The sequence below is a fragment of the Littorina saxatilis genome, linkage group LG17 (genome assembly GCF_037325665.1).
Source record: "Littorina saxatilis isolate snail1 linkage group LG17, US_GU_Lsax_2.0, whole genome shotgun sequence".
Classification (NCBI taxonomy): Eukaryota; Metazoa; Mollusca; class Gastropoda; order Littorinimorpha; family Littorinidae; genus Littorina; species Littorina saxatilis.
The window spans coordinates 69,442,930-69,467,271 of record NC_090261.1 but is presented as its reverse complement, the minus strand read 5'-3'; the positions used below and the strand labels follow the sequence as shown (position 1 = coordinate 69,467,271).

General features: G+C 41.6%; 2 protein-coding genes across 4 annotated transcripts in view; one reads left to right on the top strand and one right to left on the bottom strand.

The window, feature by feature from the left end:
* The window catches only part of LOC138952354 (DNA-directed RNA polymerase III subunit RPC6-like), a 17,643-nt gene extending 15,501 nt beyond the window's left edge, over positions 1–2,142 (top strand). Inside the window, exons 8-9 of the mRNA XM_070324007.1 lie at positions 6–188; positions 1,385–2,142. Coding sequence (XP_070180108.1) covers positions 6–188; positions 1,385–1,468 — 267 coding nt within the window. The 3' untranslated portion in view covers positions 1,469–2,142. The remainder of the gene's footprint in view (positions 1–5; positions 189–1,384) is intronic.
* On the bottom strand, positions 1,738–24,342 carry LOC138952355 (solute carrier family 25 member 45-like). Of its 3 annotated transcripts, none has more exons than XM_070324008.1 (6): positions 24,232–24,342; positions 18,177–18,482; positions 16,847–16,890; positions 13,016–13,096; positions 5,241–5,496; positions 1,738–4,422 (listed from the first exon to the last, which is right to left on the bottom strand). In XM_070324008.1, exons 2-6 carry the CDS (start codon positions 18,223–18,225, stop codon positions 3,938–3,940), a joined length of 915 nt encoding a protein of 304 aa, XP_070180109.1. In that variant the 5' UTR covers positions 18,226–18,482; positions 24,232–24,342; the 3' UTR covers positions 1,738–3,937. The 3 variants fall into 3 exon arrangements, with proteins under 3 accessions (XP_070180109.1, XP_070180112.1, XP_070180111.1); XM_070324011.1 differs by having other exon boundaries at positions 18,177–18,479; positions 24,232–24,336; XM_070324010.1 differs by lacking the exon at positions 24,232–24,342 and adding an exon at positions 18,649–18,751.

The following is a 24,342-nucleotide window of genomic DNA, read 5'->3' as shown; positions in this document are numbered from 1 at the left end:
TGCAGATCAAGCTGACAGTGAATGATATCAAGGATGTACTCAACACTCTGATTTATGATGGAAAAATCAAGGAGATCACCCGTGTTGCTGCCGCTGGGTCGACAGAGGAGGGTCAGAAGCTGTACCGTCTGCTGAAGCCGCTCATTCCAACAACAGGGCTCATGAGGGTACCGTGCGGTGTTTGTCCCGTGAGTACTCGTAGTAGTATTTTTTTCTCTTCCTGTAAACGGTGTATGGATGCCTAAATGGTAGTGTAAAAACAGTCATACACATAGTATTTTTCTCTCTCCCCGTAAACGATGTATGGATGCCTAAATGGCACAGTAAAAACAGTCATACACGTAAAAACCTACTTGTGCAGAAAACACATGTAAATGTGGGAGTTTCAGCCCACGAATGCAGACGATGAAGGAGCTTTGATTGTATTTATTTATTTATATATAGATGTAATTTATTCAATCAATCAATCAATCAATAGGACGCTTATATCGCGCATATTCCGTGGGTACAGTTCTAGGCGCTCTGCAATGATGCCGTGTGAGATGAAATTTTATACGGCCAGTAGATTGCAGCCATTTCGGCGCATATTTACCTTTCACGGCCTATTATTCCAAGTCACACGGGTATAGGTAGACAATTATTAACTGTGCCTAAGCAATTTTGCCAGGAAAGACCCTTTTGTCAATCGTGGGATCTTTAACGTGCACACCCCAATGTAGTGTTTGCGGGGGGTGTTCGGACACCGAAGAGAGTCTGCACACAAAGTTGAATCTGAGAAATAAATTTCCGCCGAACGTGGGTTTGAACTCACGCTGACAGCGGCCAACTGAATACAAATCCAGCGCGCTACCAACTGAGCTATGCCCCCGCCCCATTGGTGGGCAATGTGGGGTGGAAGCCACGAGAGTGGAGCTACCCAGGTGTGCAGGTATCACTGGCAGAAGGATCAAAGTCATATGCCAGGGCGTACAGACATGGATGCCATCTTTCAAAGTCTTGTAACCCCCATATTGAAAACTTCTGTAAGAGATAGTAGCTGCACATCATTCTGCTTTTGGTGGCAATGGCAGCTTGGCGGAAATTTTGTCAAATCACAACTTAGTAATGTACCACAATATTCAAGTCGGCAAAAAATTGCTCTGTGCTTGTTCTCATAAGTTAGCTTTTCATATGTTTAGTAACTAATAGAACATCTGAGGTATTGCAGGAAGAAGAATATGTACATTCTGTGTTACTTCTGTTGTCAGAAGTCAGAAGTTAAACTAATTCTGTGAAGAACATTGAATAATTAAACAAATAAAAACACAGGCAATTATTTAGTTAATTATTTATTTATTCACATAGGAATCAGTAAATTAACTCATTTATTCATTTAATCGTGCAGGTGATTGACCAGTGTCAGGATGAAGGTGCAATCTCTCCTGCAACATGTGTTTACCTGAAGGATTGGCTAAACGGCATCTTATGATGAAACCTGCATCAGAGTGTGTGTGTGTGTGCGTGTGTGTGTGTGCGTGTGTTGCTTTGTTTGTATCAAATGTAGTTGCAAGGTATACATTTTATTGAAATTGAAATTGCAATTAACATGACTACAGAAAGCCTAAGTAAATTCTTTGGTTTGCATTTACACACACAAGTCGTTAGCTACTTCTGTGCACTCAACCGGCAGCTTTGTTTCAAGTTTAGAATGCAGCATGCATAATACATGAACGCGACATATCAAAAAGGACAAGTGAGAACAATTCTAACAGTCAAATTTAATGTTCATTGCATTGTAAACCGCATCAATAACATTACAAGACTGGATATATGGTCCTATATATATATATTCTGGTTCTGGGTGAACATGATGCAATAACATGAACATGAGACATTTTCATTCATTTTCAATATCCCAACAGGGGGGGAGGGGGTGGCTAGAGTCTGATGATCCACATTGTACACACCTTTTGAAAGACTGACACTTTAGTTTGGGAAAAACACACATTATTACTTCATTGTAGTTCAGTTTTATGCAAATGGTCATATGGATTTTTTTTGCTCATTATTTTGTTTTACATGCAGATGAAAATGCTTTGAATTTCTTTGTGCTGTTGTTCAAAAATGCATTATCAATTACTGGAACAAAGCATTTGAACCCTGTGTATGCATATTTCTTTATTCTGTTCAACAACTATTATGCTGCCAACAACATGTACAAATACAAGACTATTGTGTTCTGGGTTCCTTGAACTACAACGTATTTCTAGGTACCCTCCTTCTCGCGTACACCTTGTACGTCATGGACACCTGATTCAGCGTACACCTTGTACGTCATGGACACCTGATTGAGCGTACACCTTGTACGTCATGGACACCTGATTCAGCGCGGAATCCCCACTCTGCAGAGGAAGCAGCCAGGCTGTTCATTTTTGGTAAATGTCCAAGTATAAGGATGGTCAAAACAAGTGTAAAAGCCTGGACAGATCTGTGGTGGTCACACGGGCACTTATAGGCTAGGGAGGTATCTTTGATTAGTCATGTTCTGTCACCGGGAAGGTAATCAAAACAGGAATGGTCTAGGCAACCGTAAACTACAAACGGCTGTAATAATAAGACAACTTAAATCTACCCGTATCACACACAGTAAAGTACAAAGATCTATATGAAAGTTGTGAACACAAACTTATCAGCCTGAACAATAAATCACAGGTCCACAGCTGAAAGAATGCACAAATAACTACATGTAGCACCAACACTGTGCAAACCATTTCCACATTTTTGCAAGGAAGGGGTATGTATTGTGTATGTGTGTGGGTATGTAGGGGAGGCCACACAGCTAATGAACAAATGTGTTTTAAACATGTGTTGATGGGGATTCTCACAACTGGTGAACACGTGTGGAAATGCCCTATAAACAGGATTTGATCTTTCATAACAAACTATGATGTACCTCCAGTACTTATTAGTTATTATGCACTTGAAATAAAAGTTGGTTTCCATCAAAAGGCTAAGCACCATGTCTTTCTTATCTGCTGTTGCTGCCCTACTATTAACAATATAACATGTTTCTTATGGTGTAGGCAGTGTATGAAACAGTTCTTCCTTCAAACAAACGGGTTCCCTTTTGAACTTGCTGATAAAAGACAAATAATGTACTTTCACTCCTGACGTTTTGCTAGGGTCAGACAAACTTCTCACACACATGCAGAACCAAAAGTGACGCGCAAAAACAAGTTAAAGGAGTAACATTATTTTGATCAACGCTTGCACCCCAAATGTACCAACTGTGTCTTTATGTGAACTAATAACACAACTGATATCCCAAGCCACTTTTACAGAACCATTAAATTACTGCAAAGTAACATGTTTTAATAGATGTCGCTGTCCAGCAGTCATGTCTCTCATTTATGAAGAATCACACAGAGCAGTAAAGTTCCATGGGTGTGATTTTCCCCCCAAACTCTATTTGGTCTGAGTGGCTCTATAGTACATGCATAACAACAACTATGTGCACTTGCTGTTGCACCAATGGCAGAGGTAGTGCTACATAGTAGGTAAGGTGGAGTTTGATCTATGATTTCTTGTTTGGCACATGTTGAAAATCAAATAGGTCAAATGGCAGTCCATGAAATGTGTGTGGAACAAATTGAAAGGGAAAAAAAAGACTTTCGGACATATGTTCAACCTGACAAAAGAAGGTAATCTAGTCTTCAATGTACACTTGAACAGGGCAGAGTTTGGCCTCCATTCTTTGCACGCTTTACACACATGGACACCCAAGTTGAAGTGTGCACTGAAGATGTTGATTCATTTGGTAGGCATTGCATAAAGCCTTCCTTGACTGATGGGTTATTTTGGAATGATGAACAACCCCTTAAGTAGCACCTACTTCTTTGCGTCACAGGGACGGATCCAGTCAGCAGCTTTTGATCAGTCAGCTCTGAGCTATCCTTCGTCAATCAGAGTCAGTTTCGCCATTTGAATTCATGTATATCAGAACTTCAGTGTAGACCATTAGAGTAACTGCGTTCACTGGGAACGCTCTCAGTGCAACAGCTAGTGTTCCACGGTAAAACACCCTATAGCCCTCCTGGCTGTACGCCTTCTTCGCACAGTCCCAGAATCCTGTGTAGTATTTCTGGCGCGTGTCTGCCTGCATGCGGCTCTTGATCACATCGAGCGGCATGATGACAAGCCAGCTGACAACGCCCGCTAGACCCCCGCTGACGAAGTTCACAAGTGGGGAAGGCACAGAGGGAACAACCTGAGACGCTTCGTATGCCACCACCTCATAGAAAGACATATACACAGCGTTGGCAGGACTGTCTCGTGCCAGCTGCACCCAGAAACCACGGAATATACCTCGAATGCCACCCTTCTGCAGTATATCCTTGATTGCGTCGAATGGACCATTGTAAAATCTCACCTTCACCTTTTTACCTGAAAGAGAAGAATGATACATGTACTCCAAATGAGCAAACATGTATGGCTGCCAGACTAGGTCTACCTTCACAGAATAGACGATTTTCAGAAACAACTCCGTCGGGTTTGTAGAAGAGTTACCTTTTCTTGCAAAACGGCAGATAAACAATGAAGGGACCAATCACTAGTGAGGGGTGTGCCCGAAACACACGGGAAAAAAAAAGGTCAGTCTCCCACAACCCATACAAACCCGACAGAGTTATTGTTGGAATTTGTCTCTCAGCTCTTCAATTTGAGACTTGCCACCAGCTGTAAGTTTATTGTTACGTCATTTTTGTTAGGATGTACATGTATTTTATATATGTATTTTATGTTTAAATAGTATGTTTTTTTTGTAAAGCGCGCAGAGCACAGTTTACTGCACTCAAGCTCTCATTATTATTATAATCTTATCGAACTTCATGAGCTAGACTTGACTTGTAGAAGTCTGTGAACAGATGTTTTAAAGCCCAGCAAAAAACGTGTTGAGAAAGTGAACAGTTTGCTTGGTGACAAACAGTATTCTGTGACACCGCAGACTGGGAAAAAATCAGTGAAAATACAATGGTTGAACACCAAACTCTGTGCCACCTCTATGGGCAAGAACTGTATGCCTGTCAGCCATACATTTTTGCCAGAAGTAAAGAAAGGATAATGTTTAGCAAGTTCTACAGTTAACACTTTTGTGAAAACGAAGCCTTACAATTTCCTTATGAACTTAACACGTCACTTCACCAACCCTCCCAAGTCAGGCTGTTAATATCAGCTCATCAGTCAACTAATTCAAATTGAATTACCGGTTTCAGGGCAAATCTCATGCTCTATCTGTGACTGAAGTGTGACCTTGATGACATCGATGGGGGTTGCCATGAACACTGTGGGAAGCGTCGCCAGAAAGCCAGCAGCAAATGTATGCATGAAATGTGGTTCTGCGGTGTCCCGATCGTTGTGCCCGAGCATCTGTAGAATGTGGCCATACATCCCAAAAAATGTGGAGTTCAGGAAGCCGAATGAGACAAGTGGAAATGACATTCCACGAAAAAATCCATGACGCTGAAAAGAAAAACAGTGTGTTTGGAATAAACTCAGAAGTCTGCTTTGTTCGAATTCATGTACACACGGACGCGCACACACACACACACACACACACACACACACACACACACACACACACACACACACACATTTTCTTCCCCTTCCCTCTCCATCTCTTGTTTTCCAATCTTCATAAACATTTTACAAGATTCAATTCACATCAGAACTCCGCCTGGATGCACCCTCAAGGTCTTTCAGCCGGTCCCAAGCCCGGATAAAGGAGGAGGGTTGGGCGTGGGGTTAGCAACTCCACCCCGCCAAAAAAACAACTTGCTACAGAAACCGCAACAGAGAAGGCGGCCCTATGCTCCACAGGGAGTCTACAGGAATAAGTCAAAGTAAGTCAATTCACATCAGTATTTTTTGTGCATTTTGCATAACATAAATTCAAATCATAATATTTACAACAGGCAACTGAGGAATAGACCTGGATATCCCAGCAAAACAAAATAATAAAGTAATTGAGGGTGGGTGGGGGAGCTAACCGCAGTCCCTAATACGACTTTTGAGCTTCAACAGTCTCTGATAAAGATGACTTTGTGAGAGGAGGCCCTGTATCTCAGCTGACCAACCTTCCATTCCCATGTTAAAGGCACAGTAAGCCTCCTGTAAACCATCACTGAGCTCCCCGAGCCTCTACATACAGTGCAAGCATACTAACATTTGAAGGCTCAACATCCTGGCTGCTTTCTGTCGAGAGTGAGACATTTTCAAAGAATTTATTTTCGTGGACTATCCGGACGGACAATCAGTTTTGGTGCTAGACCTAACTTTTAAAATCTAAATACAGTCGAACCTGTCTAAAGAGACCACCCCAGCACGGTGTGTCAACTGATTCCGTTCATACACCGGATGTTTCCGTTCATCCACAGGATGTTTCCGTTCATACAGCCTTATTTTCGGCACTTGCTTGGGAAAAAAACGTGGCGGTAAGTCGTGTGGGCAGCGCGCTTTTGTGATATTGCAAGAATAAGGTAGCTAATTGGTTAGGCTATGTGTACGATAAGTACCAAGGTGCTAGTAATCTTCATGATAACACACGTGAGCCGAACGTGGCAGAATTGCCTTCTTTTTTTTAATTTTCTTGTTTTTCTCGCTCTGTTATTGAATCTGACCCCTGATTTGCACATGATCACCAAAACCATTGCCTGTTACGACATTTCGCTTGAACAGAAGTTTATAGAAACCCATGGCTTTTGTACAATCACTTGTCTTTTGAAAACATGCAGATTCCGTTCATACACCATGTTTCCGTTCGTACAAAAGTGCATGTTTCCGTTCGTACGAAAAGCGTTTCCGTTCGTGCACATTCGTTAGATCAGAGTGAAACAGGCCCCCACTACAAGTTCTGTGTGTTCCAATGGTCTTCAAATAGCACAAAGTACGAATGGGTGTGATATTGGACCTATGTGAACCATAAGATACCGGCACGGTTGGCCTAGTGGTAAGGCGTCCGCCCCGTGATCGGGAGGTCATGGGTTCGAACCCCGGCCGGGTCATACCTAAGACTTTAAAATTGGCAATCTAGTGGCTGCTCCGCCTGGCGTCTGGCATTATGGGGTTAGTGCTAGGACTGGTTGGTCCGGTGTCAGAATAATGTGACTGGATGAGACATGAGGCCTGTGCTGCGACTTCTGTCTTGTGTGTGGCGCATGTTAACCTTTGCCGGATGCCGCTTTTGACTACACACGCCCAACGATGCGGGTTTGTCTGAACCCATACATTTGAAAGAGGGTTTTTACCGTTTATTTCTCTAACGACGATGCGGGTTTGTCTGAACCCATACATTTGAAAGAGGGTTTTTACCGTTTATTTCTCTAACGACGGGGTGGGTTCAGGGAAACCCACAGCGCTACTTCAGTGGGTGCATCGAGTTTCTCCCTTCACCAACTTCTTGCAGGGGAGGGAGAGGGGGAGGGAGAGACTGAGAGAGACTGAGAGACTACGAAAGAGAGAGAGAGAGAGAGACTAAGAAAGAGAGAGAGAGAGACTAAGAAAGAGAGAGAGAGAGACTAAGAAAGAGAGAGAGAGACTAAGAAAGAGAGAGACTAAGAAAGAGAGAGAGAGACTAAGAAAGAGAGAGAGACTAAGAAAGAGAGAGAGACTAAGAAAGAGAGAGAGACTAAGAAAGAGAGAGACTAAGAAAGAGAGAGAGAGACTAAGAAAGAGAGAGAGAGAGACTAAGAGAGAGAGAGAGAGACTAAGAAAGAAAGAGAGAGAGACTAAGAAAGAGAGAGAGAGACTGAGAGAGAGAGAGAGAGAGACTAAGAAAGAGAGAGAGAGACTAAGAAAGAGAGGGAGAGACTAAGAGAGAGAGAGAGAGAGACAGACTAAGAAAGAGAGAGACTAAGAAAGAGAGAGAGAGAGACTAAGAAAGAGAGACTAAGAAAGAGAGAGAGAGAGAGACTAAGAAAGAGAGAGAGAGAGAGACTAAGAAAGAAAGAAAGAGAGAGAGACTAAGAAAGTGAGAGAGAGAGAGAGACTAAGAAAGAGAGAGAGAGAGACTAAGAAAGAGAGAGAGACTAATAAAGAGAGAGACTAAGAAAGAGAGAGAGAGAGACTAAGAAAGAGAAAGAGAGACTAAAAAAGAGAGAGAGACTAAGAAAGAGAGAGAGAGAGACTAAGAAAGAGAGAGAGAGAGACTAAGAAAGAGAGAGAGAGACTAAGAAAGAGAGAGAGAGAGAGAGACTAAGAAAGAGAGAGAGAGAGAGAGAGAGAGACTAAGAAAGAGAGAGAGACTAAGAAAGAGAGAGAGAGAGAGACTAAGAAAGAGAGAGAGAGAGACTAAGAAAGTGAGAGAGAGAGAGACTAAGAAAGAGAGAGAGAGAGACTAAGAAAGAGAGAGAGACTAAGAAAGAGAGAGAGAGACTAAGAAAGAGAGAGAGAGACTAAGAAAGAGAGAGAGAGAGACTAAGAAAGAGAGAGAGAGACTAAGAAAGAGAGAGACTAAGAAAGAGAGAGAGAGACTAAGAAAGAGAGAGAGACTAAGAAAGAGAGAGAGAGACTAAGAAAGAGAGAGAGATTAAGAAGAGAGAGAGAGACTAAGAAAGAGAGAGACTAAGAAAGAGAGAGAGACTAAGAAAGAGAGAGAGAGAGACTAAGAAAGAGAGAGAGAGACTAAGAAAGAGAGAGAGAGAGACTAAGAAAGAGAGAGAGAGAGACTAAGAAAGAGAGAGAGACTAAGAAAGAGAGAGAGAGAGACTAAGAAAGAGAGAGAGAGAGAGAGACTAAGAAAGAGAGAGAGAGAGAGACTAAGAAAGAGAGAGAGACTAAGAAAGTGAGAGAGACTAAGAAAGAGAGAGAGAGACTAAGAAAGAGAGAGAGAGAGACTAAGAAAGAGAGAGAGAGACTAAGAAAGAGAGAGAGAGACTAAGAAAGAGAGAGAGAGATTAAGAAAGAGAGAGAGAGACTAAGACTGAAAGAGAGAGACTAAGAAAGAGAGAGAGACTAAGAAAGAGAGAGAGAGAGAGACTAAGAAAGAGAGAGAGAGACTAAGAAAGAGAGAGAGAGAGACTAAGAAAGAGAGAGAGAGAGACTAAGAAAGAGAGAGAGAGAGACTAAGAAAGAGAGACAGAGAGAGAGACTAAGAGAGAGAGACAGAGAGAGAGACTAAGAGAGAGAGAGACAGAGAGAGAGAGAGAGACACAGAGAGAGAGACAGAGAGTCAGATAGACACAGTCAGATAGACGAATAGACAGATAGACAGATAGACAGACAGACAGACAGAGCAACTGACAACAGACATACAGACAGAGAGATACGGACAGACAGACAGAGAGACAGACAGTCTCTTGGAGACAAACAGGCAGACAGACACTGTTCTGCCGCTTCGGTAATTATGGGTGTAGCAGAACCCGCGCCGTCGGCAGAGGGATAGTTACAATCACTACTACTCTTTAAAAGTATGGGTTTGTGTGAACCCGCGCCATCGGTAGTGTTTATGTAAATTATCATAATCAATTAATTTTAATGTTTTGTCATGTACACACTAAAAATGTGCAGACAGAGAGCAAATTAGGTGTGTGAGAGATACTTAAAATTTCAAAACGATACCTTTAATGGTTCCAGAGTTACAATGATTTTAGTGTGTCTCTGGGTACAGGTGAACCCAGGAAGCACGGCAAAGGTTAAATGTCAAAGCAGCACTGCCCTGATATGGCCCTTCGTGGTCGGCTGGGCGTTAAGCAAACAAACAAACCAAACCATACGATGAGTTGAATTTGCAAAAAACAGTTATGTGTCCGTTCGTACTGTTTTGGATGAGAAAATGTGTCCGTTCATACCATTTTCATCACATTGTTTTCGTTCGTACGCTTTTCATGACGTTCGTGATTTTGGTAGAAAGCTTGTGCAATTAGCATTTTAATACCCCTAATTCAACTTATGAATTACCCATAATTCATGTGAATTACCCATAATTCATATGAATTGCCCATAATTTCAGTTGGTAGCGCGCTGGATTTGTATTCAGTTGGCCGCTGTCAGCGTGAGTTCGATCCCAGGTTCGGCGGAAATTTATTTCAGAGTCAACTTTGTGTGCAGACTCTCTTCGGTGTCCGAACCCTCCCCCCGTGTACACTACATTGGGTGTGCACGTTAAAGATCCCACGATTGACAAAAGGGTCTTTCCTGGCAAAATTGCTTAGGCACAGTTAATAATTGTCTACCTATACCCGTGTGACTTGGAATAATAGGCCGTGAAAGGTAAATATGCGCCGAAATGGCTGCAATCTACTGGCCGTATAAAATTTCATCTCACACGGCATCACTGCAGAGCGCCTAGAACTGTACCCACGGAATATGCGCGATATAAGCGTCATTGATTGATTGATTGATTGATTGATAATTCACATTGTTCATGAGTGCAACAACATGCGACTGTGGCCAATTAGCTACCTTATTCTTGCAATATCACAAAAGCGCGCTGCCCACACAACTTACCGCCATGTTTTTTCCCCAAGCAAGTGACAAAAATTAGGCTGCATGAACGGAAACATCCTGCGAATGAACGGAAACATAAAAGTAAACGACGTTAAACACCAAATAAAGAAATGAACGGAAACATCCGGTGTATGAACGGAATCAGTTGACACACCGTGCCAAGGGACTGAGAAAAAGTGGTCTCTTTAGACAGGTGGTCTTCTTAGACAGGTTCGCCATTTGGCAAACTCCCACTTCCCAGAAACACTTGAGCATAGTGTTACACGTCACACACACGCAAACCCGGCTCCTGCTACACCGTAGAAACACTCTTTTCACGTGTGGAAGTCACTCACAAAGCCACTCATACAGCCATACACACAGCCCCACACACACACATACACACACACACACACACACACACACACAGTTGTTGTTCACTGCTTTCTTGGTCAGCCATGTGGATGGTCGGGTGATGTAAGATAAAAACCGCTTTGCACTCGTCACAGACCAGCGATGGCAATTAGCGGTCATGACGCACAGGGGCTTACTGTGGCCGGGATGGGTTTTTTTGGAAAGTGAGGTGGTTGACTGTCAAGCCTCAATGAGATCAGGTCAGACTCTAAAACTGTCATGGACCATACTTGACCCCATGTTCGGCCCTATAATATGAAGTGATGTTTTGGAAAAGACGTCGGGTGGTCTCCCGCGACAGGTTGAAACCGTGTTTTGGGACTGAAATTGGGTGGTCTTTGGTCTCGACAGGCAGGTGGTCTCTTTACACAGGTCATTTATATAGTAACAAGAAGAGCAAACGCTCGATCGAGTCACTTTCGCAGTTCTGAATATTATATGAGGCATCAGATGGACAGGAAGAAATTGCTATTCACAACACAATACAGATGTAAATAATTTGATGTAAAGAATAATCCTATAAAGTTTGAATCAAATCCGATGAATAGTTTCAGAGATATGATATTTCAATTTTTTTCCTTCAAGACATACCTGTGACCTTGAAAAAGGTCAAAGGTCACCAAAGCAGACGTCAAAGTGTAGAGGTCACTGGGAGTCACGTTCACATAAAATTTGAGCCCGGTCACTTTTATAGTTTCCGAGAAAAGCCCAACGTTAAGTTGTGTGTTGCCGAACAGAAAAGGCTAGTTATCTCCCTTGTTTTTCTGATAACGTTCGTAAAAGGCTACAGATGTAAATACTTTGATGTAAAGAATAATCCTACAAAGTTTCAATCACATCCGATGAACTTTGTCAAAGATATAAAATGTCTAATTTTTCCTTTGACGCTGACCTGTGACCTTGAAAAAGGTCAAAGGTCAACGAAACCATCGTTAAAGTGTAGAGGTCATTGGAGGTCACGACTAAACAAAATATGAGCCCGATCGCTTTGATAGTTTCCGAGAAAAGTCCAACGTTAAGGTGGTGTCTACGGACGGCCGGCCGGACGGCCGGCCGGACAGACTAACACTGACCGATTACATAGAGTCACTTTTTCTCAAGTGACTCAAAAACCCTTGGGGTTACTTTGGGGTGGTCTCCTTAGACAGGTGGTCTTAACGGCAGGTTCGACTAATAAATTGACAGCTTGTTACACAAACATTCTTAAATCATAAATAAAAGAATTCTTTTTTCATCAAGACAAGATCAGTACAATTTGAAAGTTTGAAAAAAGAAAAGCCCGGAAACGTGTCACTGACGCAAAACATCTTTCTCGTAGCAGACGACGGTTCTGCATAGCGCCAGTTCCTCTGAACGGTCAACCGCCACCGCTCTAGTTCGTAGCGTTTTAGATTCAGAGGTACACAATAACGTGCTATTGCAGATAAGCTTACTAAGTTTCAGCGAGTCGCATTGAAATCACAAACTGACCACTAAATTGTGAAAAAAAGGAAACTGGATCACACGGGTTCACGGGGCAGGGATGTAGCTCAGTCGGTAGCGCGCTGGATTTGTATCCAGTTGGCCGCTGTCAGCGTGAGTTCGTCCCCACGTTCGGCGAGAGATTTATTTCTCAGAGTCAACTTTGTGTGCAGACTCTCCTTGGTGTCCGAACAACCCCGTGTGTACACGCAAGCACAAGACCAAGTGCGCACGAAAAAGATCCTGTAATCCATGTCAGAGTTCGGTGGGTTATAGAAACACGAAAATACCCAGCATGCTTCCTCCGAAAGCGGCGTATGGCTGCCTAAATGGCGGAGAAAAACGGTCATACACGTAAAAGCCGTCGGAGTTTCAGTCCATGAACGAACAAACAAACAAACACGGGTTCACGATGGCTTAGGGGTAAGATGAACCACGCAATAATAAACTCTTTGAAAATTGCTCGTTCTTTACGGAGAGCACCTAGGATGTTCTCAAGCGGTGAGTGTTTAAATGAAAGGGTGTTCGTACTGTGTGTAAAAGCCTGACAGTGTCTGTGATGGTTTACGGGAGGCTGACTGTGCCTTTAAGAGCTTAATCAATACCCCTTGACAATGGAGGTAAGAGCCCACCTACCACTCCAGGGTCAAGAGAAAACTAGGGCCTTTGTACTAGTACTCACTATTTTTTGTTGTGAGATGGACTTGATACAATCCCACATGCCGTTGTAGGGGTTGTGAGGGCTTTGGGTCTGCATCTGAACCTGGTGTTGATTGACAAAGCAAAGAAAGCAGCTCTTACATCCATGAGGTCAAAATCTGTGTTGATCCTCAAAACACAAGTCTGGGCGCTGTGGAAGGTTGTTTGATTAACTGAACTGATTAAACACCCCCAAAATAAAAACAAATATCTGTTTTTTAATCGAGAGTTAAATAGTGTCCAGTCTTGAGCTTCCCAGGATAGATGTAAATGCAACACCCAGACCAAAGAATGACTTCATTCAACTCTTCATTTACATCAAATTGAACTCAGCGCTGTGTTACTTTCTCTCACTATATATTACAAGATTAAAATCAATACCGTGGCTTGGTGGGAAAAAGATTGCACCATTTAACTTGCCAGCTATAGATCAAAGCTCAAGAACAAGTCACAGGGTACATGTCTTCAAAATGAAGGACTCTCTTGAGGGGCACTTGAATTACGTAAAACTGGTATGACTGGGCTGATATGCCTACCTTTCTTAAGTCTTGTAAAAATTTGACATGACTATTGTGCTTAATTTAGATTCAACACAATCTATCATATTGATGGAAAAAAAGGTATTTTAACAAAAAATCTAGATTAGAATGCAGTTGTCAAGGCAACGTGTATCAACTTTGAGAGTGGATATTTATACACCTATATTTGTTGAAAATGTGACCTGGCTCCAGCGATTTTAGAGACTGCCTGTTAAAATGCACTGTCAAAGTTTGCTAGCTTTATGTTGAACTCTCCTTCACATTTAGGGCACATGCAAGCAAATGCTAAATTTACATTCCAACTTTCAGCTGCTGTAGGATCGTGCAATCTGATCAGCACCTTGTTATCTGAAGTTAAATAAAGTTGTACCTGTGTACATGTCAAAAGTCTTACGTACATGTATATGTACAATGTCATCTTCATGTAATTTATGCGTAAGTGTATATGACTGTGCATGAGTTATCAATGCAAAAGAATGTGTATGAGTGCGCCTTGAGTCGCCTTGTGGTGAGATATACATGTGCGCGTTATAAATTCTCGTATTATTACACCCCCGGTATAGGGGTGTGTATAGGATTCGGTCGATGTGTTTGTTTGTTTGTTTGTTTGTTTGTTTGTTTTGTTTGTTTGTTTGTGTGTTTGTGTTCGCATATAGATCTCAAGAATGAACGGACCGATCGTCACCAAACTTGGTGAACAGGTTCTATACATTCCTGAGACGGTCCTTACAAAAATTGGGACCAGTCAAACACACGGTTAGGGAGTTATTGGTGGATTAAGATTCTACAAGGACTTATAGAGGGACATATTAATGGTCAAAGGGAAATAACCTTCTCAGTTGGTGGTAGTGAGAATGGTAAGGACGGGGGTGTTTTTCCTACCTCGGAGGAATTTCTTGTTATTATTGTTATTATAACAGAGCCTATGAGAACATTTTTGTTTGTGTGCTTGGATTTTTTGTATTTTATTTTTGTTGCCATTTTTTTTTCTCTCCCAGGATGACCTTGAAAGCCGATACTGTTGCCATTATATGAAGTCTTATTGAGATTTTCACACCAAAATGGTTGATTCTAAAGCTCAAGATCGTCAAACAAAACTGTCTTCCAACCTGCCTTCTCGTCAAGAAGGGAAGAAACATTTTTGAAGACGTTTTTCTGGCAAATTTAATTATAAGGTCAGTTCAGGGGTAATAATTATTTGTTGTGCTGTAATCTAGACACATCTGCAATAATTTGCTTGAAAAATCTCCATAAATATTCTGATTTGTTAAAGTGAATTTTAATTGGTGAAGAGTATCCTCAGGCAAGTCTTCTGTGTCAAGAGTCCTGGCTTCCAGTTGTCATTATTTTATTCAGTGCTGGTTGGTACGCATTTGTTTAGACAGATGAAAAACATTGGATTCAGGAATTTAAATCTGTAATCTAGTGAACACTTACTCATTTTGCATTACACAGCGTAAACAGATATTTTCCATGGGAGAATATATATATACAGTCTCAAAAGACTACCTAACACAGCATTTTAGATTTGAATAATTGAACGCTCAAAAACTAATTCTAAGACAATGTCCTAGCGTGTGGTATCATCAATTCAACCTCCAAACTGAACTTTATAGCTCTTGAGGTGATTTCAAATCTGTATTCTAGCCAAAGCATAATATTCACTGTTCTGAAGGGAAAAAAATAGAATAGAAAAAACAACAAAGACAGCGCATAGATAGAGACATGGGTTGTTCTCCAGAGCTGGGTACCATTTTGCGACATGCATTTTCAGTCCTTTAAATCATCATAACGTAAATTTAATAGCAACAAGAATTATCATCTTTACTTTATTCAGTAGAACTCCAGTTAGATAATGACACAGACATGCAACAAAAAACATAATATATGTTTGTCTCCTTTTTATTACATTTAGTCAAGTTTTGACTAAATGTTTTAACGTAGAGGGGGGAATCGAGACGAGGGTCGTGGTGTATGTGTGTGTGTGTGTGTGTGTGTGTGTGTGTGTGTGTCTGTCTGTCTGTCTGTGTGTGTGTGTAGAGCGATTCAGACCAAACTACCGGACCGATCTTTATGAAATTTGACATGAGAGTTCCTGGGATTGATATCCCCGAACGTTTTTTTCATTTTTTTGATAAATGTCTTTGATGATGTCATATCCGGCTTTTCGTGAAAGTTGAGGCGGCACTGTCACGCTCTCATTTTTCAACCAAATTGGTTGAAATTTTGGTCAAGTAATCTTCGACGAAGCCCGGACTTCGGTATTGCATTTTAGCTTGGTGGCTTAAAAATTAATTTATGACTTTGGTCATTAAAAATCGGAAAATTGTAAAAAAAAATGTTTTTATATAAAACGATTCAAATTTAGGTTCATCTTATTCTCCATCATTTGCTGATTCCAAAAACATATAAATATGTTATATTTGGATTAAAAACAAGCTCTGAAAATTAAATATATAAAAATTATTATCAAAATTAAATTTTCGAAATCAATTTAAAAACACTTCCATCTTATTCCTTGTCGGTTCCTGATTCCAAAAACATATAGATATGATATGTTTCGATTAAAAACACGCTCAGAAAGTTAAAACGAAGAGAGGTACAGAAAAGCGTGCTATCCTTCTCAGCGCAAGTACTACCCCGCTCTTCTTGTCAATGTCACTGCCTTTGCCATGCGCGGTGGACTGACGATGCTACGAGTGTACGGTCTTGCTGCGTTGCATTGCGTTCAGTTTCATTCTGTGAGTTCGACAGCTACTTGACTAAATGTTGTATTTTCGCCTTACGCGACTTGTTAAGATTGTTAGTGTTCAAATGCCTGTCACAACTGTTGGTTTCCATGTTAGTTGTTACGAAGTTGACTTTCTTTAAACCTTTGTAATTTACTGAAAGTAGACAAACAAACTGTGCAAATATATCTTATTCTCTATCTGCAGGCCAAGGATGTGTATGGAAACAGTATTTATTAATTAAATCAATTTGTAAGGTAAAATGTCTCAGTTTAGTAAAGTCAACTTTGTAACATGGTTTTCCCTGGTACCCAGCTCTGGAGAATGACCCACATCACAGTCTTTAAAGATTACCCAAGCACAGCCGTTTAAATTTGGAATAAATGAATGCTCAAACACGTGTGGTTTATTTTTTATAGATTCTTACCTGAACTACGTAGCTTATGGGGTGATTGGAACCTTTTTTGGTCAAGATTATCCCTTTAAACTGTATGTCTGTAACATATACTATCATTTTATTTTGTTTAACTATGTATCAAACTTTACCTTGACTGTGTCCAGTGGATGCCCAACAGCCATGCCTGCACAACCTGAAGAAAATTATTAGTTAGTTTTATACATTTATAGTGTGATCTGTGGTAGTTGAAAGTGAAATGTCTATACATCTCTGAACATAGGGATGTGTAGCTTTGTTTGGGGAGGGGGGAATGTTATGTTTGAGAATACAGTTTCTGAACAATGATCCTATGTACAATGTATTTGTTTCTTTTTTGTAAATTGACATCTTTGCTTGAAGCAGGGCCCTTCAACACATTTTCATTGTTCCTTCCACACTTATGTTTCTTATTTTATGTCTCTGCCTTGACATAGAGCACACCTTTTTACAACACCAAACACTGCTTTAAGCCAGTGTCATTGTCATGCATGAGTTAACTGACCCAGTTAACTGCCGACTGTCACATGCTTCTTTGAGTGTGACCTTCCCAACAAATGTGTCCTCTTTCCTTGGATATTCATCTTACATATTCATGATATTGTAGGTTATACCTGTAGGACTACTGGCTTTCTCCTCAAAGGCAATGTCAGCTATTTCTCATGAATACATACAGGGGCTCAGACAAGAGAAAAGGCTGGAACAAACTCGTGAAAACCTGACTTCAGTTCACTGGAGTGTAGGCTTTGTATCATATAGACTACATTTCTGGGTGTACCGCTTTAGACCCCATTGTAGAACAAATTTTAAAACAACTTTTGTGGATCGAGTCTCTCACACACACACAAAACATTAAGACTGCAACAACGGTTTCTCTGTAGACTGTGTGTGTTAGTAACTGTAAGTGTATGTGCGTGTGTGTATGTGCATGCATGCACACAGGTTTCTTATACTGTATGTTGATTAATAGTAAATGATCAAAAATCAAACACACAAAATTGCATGTAGATTCTATACTACTCGTCATAAAAAAGTACACATATACATTTAGCTGTAGATCTTTGTGATGCGGCCAGTTATAATAAAACCAAGTATATTGTCGGAAAGGTAATTCATTCCCCTACGGTATGAAACTAAAGAGTTTTATTTGTCATAAATTAATGTTTATGCAGTGTACCGGAGACCTAGGAGTAGGACCTAAAATGTATCTGTGTACATGTACTTTTTTATGACAGGTATAGTGTAGTTTGTATTAAACATTCAAGTTTGGTCATTGCATGACAGAAGGGGTGCCCATGATATGGATTTCTGTTATCTGGGGGTGGGACACATTTTAAACCTGGTAAAAAAAAAAAATGTATAGTTCTTATTTTATTTTAATTTGTTTACTTTACCCTATTAGTATTAAACTTTTTTTTCTTCAGAATAAGTAATTTCTCTCACCTCCAATGGCCCCTGCCACATAGTCATTGATTAAATTGGTCCCTGCCATGGTCAGTGGTCATAGTCAGTTTTGACCACGGAGAGGTGAAGCCCGCTGACGGAGGGTTGGTCACTGCAGCAGCCTATGCAGCCCTGTGGCAATGAAGACTCACTGTCAGCTGCTATTCATCACGATAAAAGATGTATAAGCACCGGTTACGCTGCACAGTCGGGTGCTGGCTCTGCGAGCGAGTAGACCTTTCTTTTCTCTCTTGCCCCCATCGCCACCCCTTGATGCTAGCTTGACATTTGGCTTTGCTACGGCTGCTGAAAATAGAAGTCACAATACATGTACATGTGCACCTGATTCGATGAGCCAGTCACACGTCGGAGCGCCCCGCGCTAGATATATATTATATTACGATAATGACATACAAAGTGCACACGTTCTGTGTTGTTAGCGAACGTTTAGACAGAGTGGAAGGTACCTTACCGTATTTCAACTCAAGTTCATCACTGCACATGTATCACACTATATCAGTCACGCATAGTTCAGTGACAGTTCAGTGGTACCGCCGAGTACACGGACACGCATCAGGGGCGGATCAGTTGCTTTGTAAGGGGGGGGGGCACTTTGAATCGAAAGTGAATGTGATGGGCGCGAAGCGCCCGAATTTGCTAGGGGGGTCCGGGGGCATGCCCCCCCGGAAAAATTTTTTGCCCAAAGAAGCAAAATGGTGCCATCTGGTGCCATTTGAACTTAGAAATGGTCATAGAATCAGCATAGAAAAATCTTTTTTTTTTCTTCTTCTTTTTTTTTCTTCTTTTTTTTTTTTGGGGGGGGGGCACGTGCCCCCTGTGCCCCCCCCCCTCGTCCGCCCCTGCGCATCTACACACACTGAAGTACACAAAACAGCGGGGGTTGGGTTTACCAGTACGTGTGTGACGGGCGTTATCGAGAAGTGTCTGTTAACCGACACTGAGTTGGCGCGCGAACTCGTTGTTATTACCACAGAAGACTAAACTAAGGGTACTGTCGTTTTTACATTTAGTCAAGTTTTGACTAAATGTTTTAACGTAGAGGGGGGAATCGAGACGAGGGTCGTGGTGTATGTGCGTGTGTGTGTGTGTCTGTCTGTCTGTGTGTGTGTGTAGAGCGATTCAGGCTAAACTACTGGACCGATCTTTATGAAATTTGACATGAGAGTTCCTGGGTATGAAATCCCCATACGTTTTTTTTCATTTTTTTGATAAATGTCTTTGATGACGTCATATCCGGCTTTTCGTGAAAGTTGAGGCGGCACTGTCACGCCCTCATTTTTTAACCAAATTGGTTGAAATTTTGGTCAAGTAATCTTCGACGAAGCCCGGACTTCGGTATTGCATTTCAGCTTGGTAGCTTAAAAATTAATTAATGACTTTGGTCATTAAAAATCTGAAAATTGTGAAAAAAATTATTTTTTTTATAAAACGATCCAAATTTACGTTCATCTTATTCTCCATTATTTGATGATTCCAAAAACATATAAATATGTTATATTTGGATTAAAAACAAGCTCTGAAAATTAAATATATAAAAATTATTATCAAAATTAAATTTTCGAAATCAATTTAAAAACACTTTCATCTTATTCCTTGTCGGCTCCTGATTCCAAAAACATATAGATATGATATGTTTGGATTAAAAACACGCTCAGAAAGTTAAAACGAAGAGAGGTACAGAAGAGCGTGCTATCCTTCTCAGCGCAATTCCTAAACGCCCCACTGAACGACTGACGTCACAGCCGCTTCGGCCTTTTCCGGAGGAACACCGCGTGCCACTTCGATGTCTGGATCGCGTTGCACTTGCAGTCATTCGGCGATGCCACCTTGGTTATCAGTTAATAAAGTTATTATTCAGGCAATATGAAAGAAATTAGTTTTTTCTTTTGTTACACTTACACATAGTTTTATGAAGATCAATTTCAGACTCGGCAAAAGAATGGTTGTATCATGAGCGACTGTCACAAGCGAGAGGTGCGGTTCGGTCAGTAGGTCAGTCACTGTCGAACCGGCTGTTCGGTGCGAAGCACGGTTTTGTTTCTGGTAACTATATTGATTTCTTCAAGTTGTACTAATGTTTACGATTTGCGCTGCGGTTTAATATGTGTGCTTGTTATTGGCTAATACGGTGAGCCCACGCCGTTTCGTTTGCAGACCGTGCACATGTGAGCTTTGTCTAATCGCGTTTTCATCATAACATACCACCGTGCTAAACCGCTCAGTTTGGGGGAAATGGTTTAAAAAAAAATAAATAAATAAATAAACAAAATAAACAGAATGCATCAGGGTTGAAAAGATTGAAGGGTGGAGTTAAGGCCACAAAATAGATGACAAAAGTAAAGCAAACAAGAAAAACTGAAAACTGTAACCAGGAAGGGAGTCGAACCCGAGTCAGCTGGAGCACAAACCACTAGGCTACGACAGCAACTGACAGACAGGGCTACAAAAGTGAAGGCTTTTCAGGGTTACTCCGTCGTATGTGGCGTTTCTCGCGCATGAAGGTTCTGTTACCAACTCGATCTACGGCTAAGAAAGGTTTCATTTGAAGTTAAATGTCCACTAAAATATCAAAGGGAACACCATTTCTGAACAACACAACGGTTTGCGCTCGCCTCTCGCAGTCGCCGTTCAGGTGAAACCCGGACCCATATCTAAATATAGGTCCCTGGGTGAAACCAAATCGGCTTGCCTGATACAGCAGATATTTGAACACGTCACACCGAAACACTGAGCTACAGTTTAGTAACGTGATATGTTTTCAATTGTTCGTTCACTTATATTGCTTTCAGATTTAACACACCAAGATGAATGAAACAGTGGCACGGTTTTCGTTGCGAAAATGTGCAATGGCAGTGCTACGCGATCGAAGTGTGTATTATGTACACGCGGTGTTCCTTCGGAAAAGACCCGGCGAAGCGACATGTGACGTCAGTCGTACAGTGGGGCGTTTAGGAATCGCAAATCGGCCCCCCGCTCTTCTTGTCAATTTCACTGCCTTTGCCGTGAGCGGTGGACGAGTATACGGTCTTGCTGCGTTGCATTGCGTTCAGTTGCATTCTGTGAGTTCGACAGCTACTTGACTAAATGTTGTATTTTCGCCTTACGCGACTTGTTGTTGGTTACCTGAGCATCGCCGTTGGATGAGGTTGCGCGGCGCCTATGCTGACATTTTCAAGAATTGGAGATGTTGCCTGCAGACTTTAAAAAATATATCATGACATCTGTCTTCTCTTCCTTTCCGTGATTTCTGCACTGCACTTCACATGCATGTAGTAGTGCCGGAACCATATATTATGTGCACAGGTTTACTTCAGCCATTTACGGTTACTTTTCCTACTCAGTTTTAGTTCAAGTGCACTGGACGTCTGGTTGTTGTTTTGTGTGTGCTTTTCTCGCCACCCCCCCCTCTCTCTCTCTCTCTCTCTCTCTCTCTCTCTCTCTCTCTCTCTCTCTCTCTTGATTGTTATGTCCTTTGGGACACAGTCACTCACTTTTGATTTATAGTTTTGTTCACGAAATTATGATGTTATGCATACTATCCATTGTCTTGCAGAGTTGAAGTACTACTGCATAGTATTCTGACTCTAATTGACTTGCAAATTTTTGCTTTGCACCTTGTCATGAACATTTATAAACTACAATGTTTCATATAATGCACTTATGTACATAAACTTATACTGTTTTACTAATTATGTAAGTATGTAGTAGTATAGTTATTATAGTAGATTTAGTCCCTCTTTAGGGCGAGGGCCAGATGCAAAAAAGTACACCAATGCTTATTCTGTTACCCTCGTAAAATAAAGAATTGTCATTGTCATTGTCATTGTCTCTTTCTCTCTCTCTCTCATAATGCGCTTCATGTACATAAACTTATATGTTCTCCCCGAGTACGCTAGTACTAGGGCTCAGCAGACTTTAATTGTCTGTCTGTGTGTGTGTGTGTGTGTGTGTGTGTGTGTGTGTGTGTGTCTCGACTTAACAGCTTATTGCTGGGAAACTACTGGGCGCAGCTCGTTCAAAAGTTGATACACTAACTTGATAATAGGTCCGATTGATCGTATTAAAACTTCATAATGTTACCTGGGACCTAAATGCGAACTAAACCACAAAAAAACGACTTGGCGGTGGGAGGAATTCGCGGTGCAACAGCCAGCCAGGCAGTCTGATAGAACGGTGCAAGGTCTCGGCCAACCAAGACTATGGCATACTCGTAGCGAAGCCGCCGAATGGTACCGTAAACCAAGAATAGTGACGTAATTACGTCACGGTCGAAATTCTTTGACGTCAATGCCTCCCTGTAGTCTTTTTCTCTCGCGCGGTGTGTGTGTGTGTGTGTGTGTTCATTTTGTGCACATGTGCCAGTGTTACTATTTGTGTGTGTGTGTGTGTGTGTGTGTGTGTGTGTGTTTGTGTGTGTGTGTGTCACAGTGTGTGTGTGTAAGAAAGAAAGGGAGTGAGGGAGAGAGAGTGTGTGTGTGTGTGTGTTTGTGTGTATGTGTGTGTGTGTGTGTGTGTGTGTGTGTGTGTGTAAGAAAGAAAGAAAGAGAGAGAGAGTGAGGGAGAGAGAGAGTGTGTGTGTGTGTGTGTGTGTGAATGTCTGAAGAGTACTCGGGTCCAGCGCGAGCGTGTTTTTTTTTTTTCTTCTCCCCTAGTCATAGTTATAGTAACATAGTTTAGTCCCTCTTTAGGGCGAGGGCCAGATGCAAAAAAGCATATCTATGCTTATTCTTGTCAGTGTCACCCTCGAAAAATAAAGATTTGTCATTGTCATTTGTCGTTCTCTCTCTCTCTCTCTCTCTCTCTCTCTCTCTCTCTCTCTCTCCCTCTCTCTCTCTCTCTCTCTCTCTCTCTCTCTCTCTCTCTCTCTTTATCTCTCTCTCTCTCTCTCTTTCTCTCTTTGTGTGTGTGTTTTTGTTTCGTCTACTGCATTTTATTTTATTTTGAAGGTAACCCTGTTTAGAGCGAGGGTTGTCCGTCTGATGTACAAAAAAAACAAAAAAACCCCACCTGTGTACGTGTTTATCTAGTACGTGTACCCTCTTTATACAAAACAATTCTCTTTAAAAAATAATTGTCTTGTCTTGTCTTGTCGTGTATAACAATATAGTAATCCGTAACACTAAACTGCGAAGATGACCAACAGTGGTTCCTGCAAAGTGACATAAAAGATCCAGATCCAGAAACTACACCGGTCGAAAGACTGATCCGACCGTGGCACCTGCTTGACTACGGAGAATAAGTTCTTGTGTCTGTGGTGCAGTTCACATCTGCGCGTACAGTGAAATCACATCGACCCGCTGAGCCACAAGCACAAGGCACAGGTTTTGGATCAGAAGTGGAGGTCTGGCAGCCACCGTCCCTGGCCTTTCCACACGGTAGCCGGTCTTACGCTAGCCTTCCCATCAGTATTGCAGAAAAACTTATGAAACAACCAGCAAACACCTACCGGTTTCCCATTAAATAAGTACATGTGTCATGTGCCTATGGTCAGAGCGTCTGCTCCAGTACTGGAATATACCATATGAAATCAAAGATTTCGAGAAGAAAATAAGCTGGCTCTGAGAATATTATCTGAACCGGCATTGCGGTGTGCTAGCCTTCTTCTTGTTGATATCAACGGACAGTGCGTATATCATCTGCGGCCGAACCGGGCGGTGAGAAGCAAGTGTATATGATCATGAGTACTAGTACACTGCCATGGCTCGGACTGAAGTCAAAGACTGACCGTCTTTCAGTGTCAGTCAGTGTCACTCAGGGTTTTTCGCAGGGTATTTCTTTTAAACCAATTATATTTATCTACGGGGAACTTCCATAAACTGGGTAGCCTTCAAATAGCACTACTGATCCAGACTAATGGTTATCCATCAAGCAACACCGGCATTTAATAGTGCCAGAGCAGGCTAGAACATGGACGGACCTGCTGTATCGGCAAGGTCAATCAATAACTGACGACTAGCGGGCTAGAATTTACCACCTAAGTCTAAAATTATGGCTTTATTCGATCAAGAAGGGTAGAAAACGGCCAACTACTTACCATTTCATTCATCAGTTGTTTTGTTTTACTCTGGATGAAGAGTTTCAGCGAATTTGTCTAGTCAAAAACAGAAACTGTCAATTCCGGCTTCAGAAGCAGCCTCCCTTTCCT

Coding starts and splice junctions, on each gene's coding strand:
- LOC138952355 (XM_070324008.1), bottom strand. CDS start 18,225: ATGGCAGGGACCAATTTAATCAATGACTATGTGGCAGGGGCCATTGGA. Junction 16,891..18,176: donor TGTGGCAGGGGCCATTGGAG/GTGAGAGAAATT, acceptor AATTTTCTTCAG/GTTGTGCAGGCATGGCTGTT. Junction 13,097..16,846: donor ATCCACTGGACACAGTCAAG/GTAAAGTTTGAT, acceptor AATCAACACCAG/GTTCAGATGCAGACCCAAAG.